Genomic DNA, 14362 nt, shown 5'->3' with positions numbered 1-14362 from the left:
TTTAATCCCTAAAGCTTCACTCTGCAGCTACAGTAATTCTATGCGCCCTTACGACAACTCTGATCCAGTCTTTCTCGGATCAGCATGACTTTTCCTACAAGTCACGTGAACATTGCATGCTAATGTGACAGAGTAAAATTTAGTGAGGTTTGGCTCTGATCCTGGCAATGAGACAGAAATGGTACTTTTTAGCATATTTGTCATCCGAGTTTTAATTCATGGAAATTGATTAATAATGGATCTATTCTAATTCGTATTGATAGGCAGCTGTCAGTAATAATCTATTACTATTATTGTGCCATCTAGGTGGCCAGCAAACGTCAAGGCCATTGTTAGCATTATGTTTTAACTTCTCAAATGATTAACATCTTCATATCATTTCATTTGGAACAAAAGATCCAAGTTGAAAGTTGAAAAATAAAAGTCCAGGTTGAAAGTTCAAAGCTGAGGGGATACATTAGTAGGTGCAACATTAAGCTGTATGCAAATATTTATTAGAGTGAAACACTTTAGCAAAATAAACTATATCTTCGAATTTATTGAAGTGGAAGTGTCACTGATTCTGTTATTGTGCTCAGATAAACACTCAAAGGTCGGAGATAGCAGAGCATTAGAACCAAATTTGCCCTGTACTTGCACAACATAGACAGAGGTCCTTTGGCTCAATGAGTCCGCACTGAGCACAGGTCTCAGTCCGTTTTGCTCTTAATCTTCCAATCCCCACCTCTGCAGGTACCTATCCAGTGCTTCATAAATAATACTTTTATTCCTGGCTCAACCACTTCCTCTGTAAGTTCAGTCCATGTAATCACCACCGTCTGCGTGAAGAAGTTGCCCCCAGAACCCTTTTTACATTTTTCCCCTCTTATCCTACTTAGTCTGTCATGTCTCTGCCAACTTTCTAAAGAAAACTACGCAATGAATGCCAGCCCAGGTGTTCACAGGTAGCTTCATCTGTTCCGTGTAGACTGATTGCGCCTTGGTCTGAGAAACGAGATCAGTTCACGTAACAGTGCATCATCAAGGTAGGTCGCTGCAAATGTCATGAAAGTTTGCTTATGATACTGAAAAGAGGAACAGTGGAACTTCAAAGTGTTGTTAATTTAATCTCAAAACAATTTCTATAATAAGGCAATATGTTGTTCCCTTTATCTGTGATTTTACTTTTAGAGTGTAGAATGTAATCTCCTCAGTCCCGTACAGTGTGCATTTTGTTGAATACCGTAATATGACCAGCAGATGGGGCTGTTGGCACAAAACACATTTCCTGGATCCTAACTAATTGACTCACAGATAGTCATTTTTTATAATTGTTTATGTTCAATTTACTATCTGATTGCATTTAATGCTCAGTGTGATAATTCTTTAACTCATTATGTTGCAAATGGGTATCTCTGAGGACTGAAGTGACACTCATGGACCAAGAGACTAAGTGAAGCGACGCACACAAAAGTGGATTTCTGTGCATCGGAGAAGGTGTAAAGGCCAGTTGGGTGTGATGACGGATAAAAGGCAGAGAATTAGTCACAATGCACGTGAAACATGAATGCTTTAATCAGCCTCAAGTCTCTCATCCATCACAGAACGTGGGTGAGTCATTCACTGCAGATGATTACAATGTCAGCGTAGAGCAAAGAATTAAACAGACCCATTCACTTCATCAGTACGCTCCTGTATACATTAATGAGGAAGGAGACAGAAATGTAAATTGCCTTTTCGCCCTCTGCTGTTATCTAAACCCACTGATTCACACAATTTTTGCTATTCAGGCAAAATGATGACATGTGAGTCTATTTTAAATGTGTCCTTTATAATGAAGAGGTTTTTAACCTCCACAATGAGTAGAAAATGATGTTACATCTGAGTGTAACCAAGCTAAACGTCTAACCAGAGCATCAGTTTGTCAAAAGTGACTTCAGTGGTCACTCTTTCCCCCAGACAAGTACCCAGCCAATCTCTGCCACCAGGTCTTGGTATCTTTAAAGCACAACCTATTGTTAGCCAGAGTTGCAGATTTCACTAGCTCTCCTCTCTCAGTGTGGGAGTGAACCCTTGGCTCAAGGTGAATTCCTGATTTATCATGGGATCAGGAATTTCTACCTGAAATGCAGGAAGAGGAGTTGGAATAAAGTAGTATCATTAAAGGCAATCAGAAGTCAGGGCAAAAATTTATTCCAGGAAACTACCAAATGCTACTGGCAGACTGAAAGAAGACAATGCAGTTACATTAAGGGATATTAAGTTATTACAAAACAGCGGTAAAATAGTAGCAGGTGTTGTGGAAATATTCCAGGTTATTGGGAATACCTCTATTATTCAGATTGGATATTCAATATTCCCAAAACATTTATATACAGTGTTTACCGGACTGAAGCACAGATAATCTTCACCCTATTCAGTTCACATCCCCATTCCATTGCCTCATTCATTCTACATTACCACTCTTCACTCTCTGTAAATATTCTCTCTTCATACTCTGAACAAAGCTGATCTCTTCGGTCCCAGTAGGCACTGTCACTCTTCTCTCCACACCCCTGTTTCACACTGTCGTCCCCCTCAGCTGCCACTGTCACTCCCGCCCTCACACCCCCGTTCACACTTTCAGCTTCCTCATTCCCTGTTCACACCATATCTCTTCACTCACCATTGTCACTTCTATCTGCTCCCTCACAATTCCCACTGCTGTGTTTCTCTCCTCACTCTCACCCCACTGACACTCACCTCTCAACCCACAGAACATGCATAACTTCTGCTTATTGCAAGTAAGTCAACAACGTTTTTCATCTTTCCAAACCTAAAGTTTGGTTCTACAGCTGGTGAGCTGCTTTAAAGCATTTACTTCTGATTCATCCTGAACTTTTGCATTCTCCTCTGTTTCCTTCAGTGTAAACAATCCTTGTCTTTTTGGTGTCCCCTCATAGTTTAAAAGGTTCTGGTCTGAGTATTTGGTTTACATACACATCATATGTAGCCCTGGGTTTCCTTCTCCTGTGGGCATACTCAGCAAATCAATAGCGCCTAGCAACTTTAATAACCCACAAGAAATCGATCAGTTTAGGGTGCTGATTGAATCGCTGATGGGCGGCAGCATATTCGACATCACACAACTTAAGGCCAAAGAGAACCAGACATAACACAATATTTTGGATCATTTCTTTGAGATGCTGCTGTGTTGACCTCCATTTATTAGATGAATTGCAGATGATGTTGAACTAGTTCAAGTTAACAATGATCAACATGAAAGTTTTGGCTCAACTCTAACTAGCTCATTATGTTCTGATAGACAACTTAAATGAGGAAATTCAGAAAGCCTCCGGAACATTGACAAACTTATTTCACATGCTTAAAACCACAGTCTGTGGACCTTTAACACAATGCTCTCTGCCCTTCAAACCTGTGTTCTCACCATTTTATTTTGCTGCTGTAAACATTCCCTCTGCTCGTCAAGGATCAACTTTATCGTGGCAAGAACCAACTTTATTCACCATCTACATTTACAGGTTTTAGGAAATTGCTGTGCTGTGCTGGTGCTACATACAACAAAAAAACAAATCAACAATTATATAGAATAACAAATTAAATTGTATAAAAATAAGGTTAGAATTACAGATATGGAATAAAATGTGCATAAATATATAAATACCAGCATCTATTTACAGTTTCAAGATCTCTGGAGATCTAACCTGATCCCAGCATATCGATGTAGTTATAAAGAAGGCAAGACAGTGGCTATACTTCATTAGGAGTTTGAAGAGATTTGGCATGTCAACAAATACACTCAAAAACTTCTATAGATGTACTGTGGAGAGTATTCTGACAGGCTGCATCACTGTCTGGTATGGGGGGGGGGAGGGTGGGAGGGCTACTGCACAGGACCGAAAGAAGCTGCAGAAGGTTGAAAATCTAGTCAGCTCCATTTTGGGCACTAGCCTACAAGGTACCCAGGACATCTTCAGGGAGTGGTGTCTGAAGGCACACACTCAGCAATTCAGGAACAGCTTCTTCCCCTCTGCCATCTGATTCCTAAACAGACACTGAACTGGTGAACACTACCTCACTTTTTTAATATACAATTTATCTCAGTTTTTTGCACGATTTTAATCTATTCAATATACGTATACTATAACTGGCTGACTTATTTATTATTTTTTTCCTCTTCTTCCATATTATGTATTGCATTGAACCGCTGCTGCTAAGTTAACAAATTTCATGACACGTGCCAGTGATAATAAACCTGATTCTGATGTAAACAGCATTATAAAGAGTGGGTGAAAGTGTTTACAGTGCCGTGCAGTGACTGAGGTAATAGTTTGTTGTATGTAACACCAACACACCACAGCAACTGTAAATGTAGATGGTGAATAAAGGTGGTTCTTGCCATGATAAAGTTGATCCTTGACGAGCAGAGGGAATGTTTACAGCAGCAAAATAAAATGGTGAGAACACAGGTTTGAAGGGCAGAGAACATTGTGTTAAAGGTCCACAGACTGTGGTTTTAGACATGTGAAGTAAGTTTGTCAATGTTCCGGGGGCTTTCTGAATTTCCTCATTTAAGTTGCCTATCAGGACATAATAGAGGGGGTGGTGTGGGGTAACTAGAATGGTTGATCAGATTACTTGCCTGTGGGTAGAACATTTTGACTTCTTTCCATAGATGTGCCTTGGGTTCTCCAGCATTTTCTTCTTTTTAATTATTTGGCTAATAACAAAAACAACAACATTTAACAATGGTGTAAAATAGGCAATGAATGTGTTGATGGAATGTTTATGGACTGACTGTGAAGCCTTTTCCAAACATTGTTGCAACCCAAAGAGCAGTTGACCATCCAATGCTACAATAAAGGAGGTAAAAAAATCTTTGAGCAGCAGCTAACCTTTTGCAACCAATGCTACAGATGTGATAGCTGCTTTTGTTTAACCCAAGCAAGTGTGCAATGTTTCAGAAAGTTCCTTGGAGAAATGTAGAAGAGTAAAGATTTGCTGGTTGGAGCTCATCAACTAGCCCCTATCTAAACACAGGTCAAAGCCTCTGATACACCTGATAACTTGCAGGTTGAATTGGTGGTGAGGAAGGCAAATGAAATGTTAGCATTCATTTCGGGAGGGCTAGAATATAAAAGCAAGGATGTAATGACGAGGCTTTAGAAGGCATTGGTGAGGCTTCACTTGGAGTATTGTGAGCAGTTTTGGAACCCTTATCTAAGAAAGGATGTGCTGACAATTGGAGAGGGTTCAGAGGTGGTTCACGAGAATGATTGCAGGAAATGAAAGGACACCTGTATGAGGAGTGCTTGATGACTCTGGGTCTGTACTCGCTGGAATTTAGAAGAGTGAAGGCAATCTTATTGATACCTGTTGAAAGACTTGATAGAGTGGATGTGGAGAGGATGTTTCCTATCCTGAGGAGTCTAGGACCAGAGGGCACAGTCTCAGAATTTGAGGGAGTCCATTAAGAACAGAAATGAGGAGGAATTCCTTTAGCCAAACGGCGGTAAATCTGTGGAATTTGTTGCTACAAGCACCTGTGGAGACCAGGTCATTTGGGTGTATTTAAGGCAGAAGTTGATAGGTTCTGGATTAGTCAGGTCGTGAACTGCTGCGGAGAGAAGGCAGGAAATTAAGGTTGAAAGGGAAAGTGGATCTGGATGGACAGGGTCTGATTAGGAACAGTCAGCATGGATCTGTGTGTGGAAGGTCATGTTTGACAAATCTTATTGAATTTTTTGATGAGGTTACTAGGAAAGTTGACGAGGGTAAAATGGTGGATGTTGTCTATATGGACTTCAGTAAGGCCTTTGACAAGGTTCCACACGGAAGGTTAGTTAGGAAGGTTCAATCGTTAGGCATTAATATCGAAGTAGTAAAATGGATTCAACAGTAGCTGGATGGGAGATGCCAGAGAGTAGTGGTGGATAACTATTTGTCAGATTGGGTGCCGGTGACTAGTGGTGTGCCTCAGGGATCTGTACTGGGTCCAATGTTGTTTGTCATATATATTAATGATCTGGATGATGGAGTGGTAAATTGGATTAGTAAGTATGCAGATGATACTAAGATAGGTGGAGTTGTGGATAATGAAGTAGGTTTTCAAAGCTTGCAGAGAGATTTAGGCCAGTTAGAAGAGTGGGCTGAAAGATGGCAGATGGAGTTTAATGCTGATAAATGTGAGGCGCTACATTTTGGTAGGACTAATCAAAATAGGACATACATGGTAAATGGTAGGGCATTGAAGAATGCAGTAGAACAGAGGGATCTAGGAATAATGGTGCATAGTTCCCTGAAGGTGGAATCTCATGTGGATAGGGTGGTGAAGAAAGCTTTTGGTACGCTGGCCTTTATAATTCAGAGCATTGAGTATAGGAGTTGGGATGTAATGTTGAAATTGTATAAGGCATTGGTAAGGCCAAATTTGGACTATTGTGTACAGTTCTGTCACCGAATTATAGGAAAGATGTCAATAAAATTGAGAGAGTACAGAGGAGATTTACTAAAATGTTGCTTGGGTTTCATCTCCTAAGTTACAGAGAAGTGTTGAACAAGTTAGGTCTTTATTCTTTGGAGCATTGAAGATTGAGGGGGGACTTGAATAGAGTATTTAAAATTATGAGGGGATAGATAGAGTTGACGTGGATAGGCTTTTTCCATTGAGAGTGGGGGAGATTCAAACAAGAGGACATGAGTTGAGAGTTAGGGGGCAAAAGTTTAGGGGTAACATGAGGGGGAACTTCTTTACTCAGAGAGTGGTAGCTGTGTGGAATGAGCTTCCAGCAGAAGTGGTTGAGGCAGGTTCGATGATGTCGTTTAAAGTTAAATTGGATAGATATATGGACAGGAAGGGAATGGAGGGTTATGGACCGAGTGCAGGTCGGTGGGACTAGGTGAGAGTAGCGTTCGGCACGGACTAGAAGGGCCGAGATGGCCTGTTTCCGTGCTGTAATTGTTATATGGTTATATGGATCCGCAATGATGAAATGGTGTCGAGACTCGATGGTCCAAATGGCCTAATTTGCTCCTTTGCCTTGTTGACTGCAGGAAAACGGAACAGGGAATTATTATTGGGAAAATCCAGGGTTCTTGCCTGGAGAACTGCACCGCCATCATAGATCTCAGACTCCCTCTGGCGTTTGTCTATCGGGTTGCGTGTTCGCCAACCTTCAACTGACAAGCGCGCCCGAGGGTGCTGCGGGGTTTTCTGCTCACACATCTACCCTTTCCCACGCCACACTGCCAAGGCACGGAATCTCACTGCTCGCCGTGTCTCCGCTCACCTGTCCGGGAGCGGGATCGCATGCGATCGTACCTTCTCCGGCCATTCATGCTCCTGGTGTTCCAGATTCTGAACTCTCATCTCAGCCTGTGAAGAAAGTGTCGCCAGGCACCATACCTTTCATGATGGGGTTGTTTCCCCTTTAATTCCATTTTTCTTAAAAAAACGTTTTCTTTGTGTTTCTTTTTGTACCTTTTTGGTGGGGCGTGTTTTTCACCGAGTGCCTGTGTGTGAGAGGGAGCGTTAGTGAGACTGGCTGCAGGATGTCTGAGAATCTTTGCATGTCTCCGGTAAACTTGGCTGCCGCTGGGATCAAAGCCTCACCCTGGTGTGTACGAGCTACCCCCCCCCAGTCAAAATAATTCACTGATCCCGTCGCAATCATTAAAAACTTATTTTCTGCGCCCGTACTTTTTGAACAACCCCTACCAATCCCCTAATTCCGGAGGTTGTTATTCCGATCTCTGGCAGCTCCTGCGAGGATTTACTGTGTGATGAATGGGTGAACTTGACACTTGACCTTTGGTTGAGGAAGCAGGAACCGGGCGGATCCGAGTTGCCAGTCCCGGGACGGAACATGCTGCCCTGTCCCCCGCCTCCTGGCCGAGTAAAGGTCGCCGCGCAGTGGCAGGCAGTTGTGTGAACGCTGCGATGTGGTCGGACGGAGAGATTCAACACAAAGGCGAGAAACGAAATCTCGCCGCCAGCTGGCACTGGAAGCTGATGGCTGGCCTCTTCCTCAGCCTGTTGGTCGTTGCTTACTTCGGACTGGTGGGGTACTTCGCTGGTTACAGAAACTTCCTTTCGGGTAAGAGCTAGCCTGTTGTCCCAGGGAGTTCCGCGCCCAGCCCTGTCCCAAGAGCCGTCAGTATCCGGTGCCTGGTGGCAAGAGTAGTTCTTTCAGTGTACTGCAGGTGAAAGGTCTCGTTCCGAAACGTGGACTGTCTATTTGTTATTGTTATTGTTTTATTATTGTCACATGTACCGAGCTACAGTTAAAAAAAATGTCTTGCGTCTCAAATCATTACATAGTGCATTGAGGTGAACAAGGTAAAACAATAACAATACAGAACAAATTGTAAACGCCACAGTGTCGTGGGAGATAAACATAAAGCTGAAGAGTTAACGAGGTAGACTGTGAGGTCAAGAGTTCGTCTGATTGCACTATGGAACCGTTCAGTTGTCTTATTACAGCGGGATAGAAGCCGCCCTTGAGACTGTAGGACGTGCTTTCAGGCCTTTGTGTCTTCTGCCCGATGGGAGAGGGGAGAAGAGAAGTTTGTCAGGGTGGGTGTATTGACTGCTTTACTGAAGCAGTGAGAAGTGTAGACAAAATTGAGGCCCTTCACAGAAGCTGTCTGGCCCAGAGTTCCTCAGCAGTTTGTTTTTCTTGTTCCAGATTCCAATATTTGCTGCCCCTTGGGTTTCTCTTTCTTCCATTTACCTGATGTCCATAGTCACTGAGGGGTGAAAGACTGGGACCTCACCTGTTATTCATAGAGGCCATCAAGGTGCCAAATACCCCTCTGGAAAAACTGCTTTTCATTACCTTTTCACAAACTGGAGAAAATCTGCAGATGCTGGGAATCCAAGCAACACACACAAAATGCTGGAGGAACTCAGCAGGCAACATCTATGGAAAAGAGTACAGTCGCCGTTTTGGGCCAAGACCCTATGGGAATGCGTACCTACCTCCCCTCCCCCACCTTTTAACTTTACCCCTCAACATTTTTCCTCCAGTCCTGCTGAAGGGTCTCGGCCTGAAACGTTGACTGTACCCTTTTTCCATAGATGCTGCCTGGCCTGCTGAGTTCCTCCAGCATTTTGTGTGCGTTGCTTTCATTACCTTGTGTACACCAGCAGATATGCAGAGTTCGTCACCGGCACACGCTGACTCTGTGCAGAGTTACACAGGCTAGCTCTGACACAAATATTCACACACGTACATACACAGTTAGAGAGGGTGTACATACACGGACACACATACAGTCTCATTTTCTCACAGAAAATCAGATTCAAACATCTCAGCACAGTAAGCGTGTAGAGTCTGAGATTCATATACACGGTGTCACATTAACCAACATGTGGTCATAGAGTCACATACAGGCACTCAAAGTATACTCTATGTGTATAAAAAGCGGTCAAACTATGTGCTTGCTGAAGTATTTTTATACACTAGCTGTGAATGGAACAAAGTGAGTTTGAGTAGTGTATAATTAAAGAGTATGAGACAAAAATATATTGGTGCTGGAGGGATCGATTTGAAGGCACCAACATTCATTCCAGATATGTAGCTGAAACATCTGTTAATTACCAAGTAACTGACATCAGTCTCCTCCACCCCTCTGAGGCTCGGATGTATTGGGATAATGTTCTACTTGCCATGGTGTGTTAGACTCGATAACGTGTTGGGAGATCTTGTCCATACTTGACTAGTAAACATTGTAGCAGAAATTGACTAGATGTTGATTGTCTTTGGGAAATTGATTGTCTACCTGTTTAGCCCCCTGTAGACAATAGGCTACTAGAAGTAAATACAGTGCAATCGTGCTGTGCTGTGAATGCCTTGTCTATACAGTTCAATATTACACTGTCTTCAAAAAGCCTTTTAACTTCCAACAGGCCAACAAGGAAAGAGGTTCTGCTGAAGACATTTGAGCAGCTAGGGATTAAATAAAATAGAACCAAAAAGGTAATAATTCCTGAATTGTTGCCTAAGCCATGTACAAATTGGCACAGGGTTAATACCAATATAGAGTTAAATGCATGGTTCAAAGATTGGTGTGGGAGAAATAGGTTTGGATGATGGACTCCATCCTAACTGGGATCAGATCCTGGTGAATTGCATAACTAGGGCTTTAAACTAAACAGTAAGGGGGTGGTATGGGTAAAGTAAATGGAAAGGAGAGTGCGGGAGATGTTACTAAAGTCTCCAGAATAAAGAATAACACGAAAGTTTAGGAAGAGAACAGAATTTGTCTTCAGGCAACATGGAGACAAAACTGAAAAGAAGGGTGGTGAACACAGGGCTGAAGGTGTTAGATTTGAATACACACTGTATATGAAATAAGGTAAATTATCTTGTAGTGCATTTAGAAATTAGCAAGTATCACATCTTAGATTTGTGGTTGAAAGAAGATCGCAGCTGGGAATTTAACATCCAAGGATATGCATTGTATTGAAAGGACAAGAGGTGAACAGACGGGGTGGGGTGGCTTTGTTAATTAAAAAATTATAAAGGACAAACAGATGAACAGAGGGGGTGGGGTGGCTTTGTTGATTAAAAAATTATAATATAATCATCACTTAAATTAGCTACAATGGCAGTGGCATCATTAGTAATTATTTTTAAGATAAATTGAATCTTATTTAGTATTTGCAGAATGTAGACCATAATAAATATAACCTAATTTTAAACATCATTTTATCTTGACATTTATTAGCTATATTGCACTGCGGATAATGCAAGCTTGCTCAAACGTTCAAGAAAGAAGGACAACGGTCAAGAGGGAAGTATAGGCTAGTTAGCTTGATGTCTGTTATTCAGGGAACGTTGGAATCTGTTATTAGTTAAATAGTAACAAGCCATTTAGAAAATTGCAGTACAATCAAGTTACGTCAACCTGTGTGATGAATTTTGCTAGAGTACTTTGAGAATATAACATACAAAAACAGAAACAGTAGATTGAATTTAGATTTCCAGAGAGCAGTCAATGAGGTGTCACCTATCAAGATAATGCATGGTCGTGATTACATATTAGCACAGATAGGTGATCAACTAACAGAAAACAGAGAATGAAGGTAATTGGCCAATTTCAGTTTGGTATGCTATAATGAGTGACGTGACAAATAAGTGCAGGGGCTCCAGGTGTATACAGTCTACATTAATGACTGTGAGTTTAATTCACTGCTGGTGTAAAGATAGGGGTATAGATGCAGAGTCTGCCACAGATACAGTGGATCTAGACACTTTAACAAAAAGGTGAAAGTTTGGCAGGTGGAGTACACTTGAAGAAATGTGAAGTTTTCCCCTTTGGTGGAAACATTCAAAAAACAGAATATGTGATCTGTAAGATAGATTCTTGGTTTATAGAGAAGGCAAGAAATATGATGAATAGGCAGAAAACTGGTGTATAGATCAGCATTTTATTGACCAGCAGAGCAGGTTTAAAGAGTTATATGACACAAACAAAACATTTTTCAGCTGACAGTTGTCTAGTCAAAGCCCCTTCAGTCTTTCAAATGTAGCCTACTGGTGCTTTATGCCATTGACATTCCATGTATTAGGAAAATATGCTATTTGGAAGACAAAATCTGATGTATACCACAAGACAGAATTTTAGTCACAATCAATAAGGGTAATTTGATCAGCTATAACCAATCCAATGTTTTGCTCAAGTAAACAGGGAAATATCTGGAATGATTTGCCTATGGAAATCCTTGCAAGGAAAGATTTGTTACAGCTAATAGTTTTGATGATTTCTGAAAAAAATATTGAACTTAAAAACCATTTTGTTTGTGATGTTCAATGTCACCTGACTGAAAGAACACCATCTGTTTTATATCACCTAGTAATACAGTCAGTGGCCGCCTTATATACACCTGATCATTAATGCAAATATCTAATCAGCCGATCAGGTGGCAGCAAATCAATGCATAAAAGTATGCAGACACGGTCAAGAGGTTGTGTTGTTGTTCAGACCAAACATTAGAATGGGGAAGAGATGTGATCAAAGTGACTTTGATTGTGGAATGATTGTTGGTGCCAGACAGGGTGGCTTGAGTATATTAGAAATAGCTGATCTTCTGAGATTTCATGCACAACAGTCTCTGGAGTTCACAGAGAATAGTGGGAGAAACAAAAAAAGAACGTCTGTGGGCAAAAATGTCTTGTTAGTCAGAGGAGAATGGCCAGACTGGTTCGAGAAGACAGGAAGGTGACAGTAACTCAAATAACCACGCGTTATAACAGTAAGCAGAAGAACAGCTCTGAACGCACAGCACACCGAACTTTGAAGTGGATGGGCTACAGCAGCAGAAGATCACACAGGGTTTCACTCCTGTGGCAATTTTATTAGTTACACTCCTGCACCTAATAAAGTGACCTCAGAGTGTATATTGCAACCAGCCATTTATTCTGAACGCTAACATTTCCCGGGGCATAACCGTTTAGCTCTGTATTGTAGAGTTTAGAAAATGATAAGTTATTTAAGGAAGCAGTAGCAACAGTCTAGATAAGCTGATAATCAAAGCTGCTGCACGGCAAGAGATGGAATATCAAACGCCAATGAAACATTACCAGTCAAATTCAAGATGTTTGATAAGCAAAGATATTAAAGGATATGAAAACAAAGTTAGATTCTTGGAGTTAGGTCATGAACCAGCCATGATCTTACTGAAAAGAGAAAAGATTGAAGGGCCTATTCTGAATCCTAAATTTCCTATCTTCTTTTAGTTAAGTTTGTACGTTTGATATGTTATTATAAGCATTCTCTTTCACAACAGCTCAAAGTATTCGCATTATGCTATGTAATGATGATAGCTTACTCATAATTGAGATATCAAATGTAATATGATTTTAATATGTGAAGAAATGAATTCCACTAAGATGGTCAAAATGCAACTGCTATCTAGTGAAGAAGAAGCCATTGATGATTTAATTTTCACCCATAGATCAGCAGGATCTAGGTTCATCCACATGATACCTTGCTGTTTCTCCCTGCTCTGTTGTTTACACCATTGCACAAATTTAGTATACGGATGGTTTGGGTGCCACGGTAGCATCATGGGTAGTGTGACATTATTACAGCACAGGGAGTTCCAGAGCTTGGAGTTCAATTTTGGCACTGTTCTTTAAGGAGTCTCGGTGAATCCTCCCTGTTGACTGTGTGGGCTTTCCTCTGGTTCCCCCCCCCCCACAGTCCAAAGGCATACCAGGTGGGTTAATAGGTCATTGTAAATTGTCCCGTAGTTAAGTTAGGGTTAATCGAGGTTGTCAGGTTGCCTGGACGAGGGGCCTACTCTTCGCTGTTATCACCAAAGTAAATAAATAAATAAACAAACAAACAAATAGCTCTGCAATAGTGCAATAGTTGCATTCCTAGGAAATCTCACGTCATAGAATAGCAAAACAAGCCATAGTAATAACAAAACAAGCTGTAGTTGCTTTCAAATCACAGATTTCAACAGGTTTACACGACCATAATCTCATGATAACCATTGCAGCCCGTGTAATGCAAGTTCTGTTCCATAATCTATTAATTGCATAATAACATAACTTGCATTATGATCATATTTTTAAAGCAGAACTATTCGTTCCTCACTTGATAATCTCCAAAAAAAATGACATGAGAATAATCTACAGTGAATTCTGGTTAATTGGGTCATCAGTTAATCCGGGCATTTGCTTACCTGGGACAACTCTTAAAGAACAGAAACTAATGGAGAACATAGCCAGGATTCCCTTAGTTTATTTGGGACAGGAAACTGTTGCTGAATGCATGCACTTGTGTGGCGTTAAACACTACACCATACCAGCTATGATGGACAACCACCAGTAGTATTGGTAGTGTTCCAATTTGTTCTGTATTTCATTTAACGGTATAACTTGTTACTCCATTTGTCTTTACTGTATTATACTTTTTTAACAGTTTCCATGAAACCGGCTAATTGGGACAGCTGCTTGACTGGGCCAAAATGTACTGGTCCCGATGTGTCCAAATTAACTGGAATCCAACTGCATTTTTGATTAAGGAGTTAAGGCTACTTAATGTCAGCATCCACTTTGAAATGAAATGTAGAAATCATCAACTTTGATATGCCTTTGCAAGCTTTCTGCTTTGTATGATATTTTGCTAAAGGAACTTTTTTCATTTGCTGGGTTTTTCCACATGGTGCTGGCCTTGTACTTGATACAATACTATACCAGAATAAGGTGAAGATTTCAAAGTAAGTCTATCAAACTGTCGAAGCAAAAACGTGAGGCTAAGGCTCAGATGGTGGCACATATGTCTCAGGTTCTGACAGTCCAGGTCCAAGTCCATTCCAGAAATATCTAGCAGGACACTTAAGTGTAGCACCACATCTCCTTAAAAT

General features: G+C 41.1%; 1 protein-coding gene across 1 annotated transcript in view; it reads left to right on the top strand.

Annotated features, from left to right (window-relative positions):
- Positions 1–7789: 7789 nt before the first annotated feature.
- fam151a (family with sequence similarity 151 member A) overlaps positions 7790–14362 on the top strand; it is a 41748-nt gene continuing 35175 nt past the window's right edge. Inside the window, exon 1 of the mRNA XM_072274086.1 lies at positions 7790–8075. Coding sequence (XP_072130187.1) covers positions 7919–8075 — 157 coding nt within the window. The 5' untranslated portion in view covers positions 7790–7918. The remainder of the gene's footprint in view (positions 8076–14362) is intronic.

This window comes from Mobula birostris, chromosome 12, assembly GCF_030028105.1.
Source record: "Mobula birostris isolate sMobBir1 chromosome 12, sMobBir1.hap1, whole genome shotgun sequence".
Lineage (NCBI taxonomy): Eukaryota > Metazoa > Chordata > Chondrichthyes > Myliobatiformes > Myliobatidae > Mobula > Mobula birostris.
Note: the sequence above shows the minus strand (reverse complement) of the source record. Positions and strands in the feature narration are given on the sequence as shown.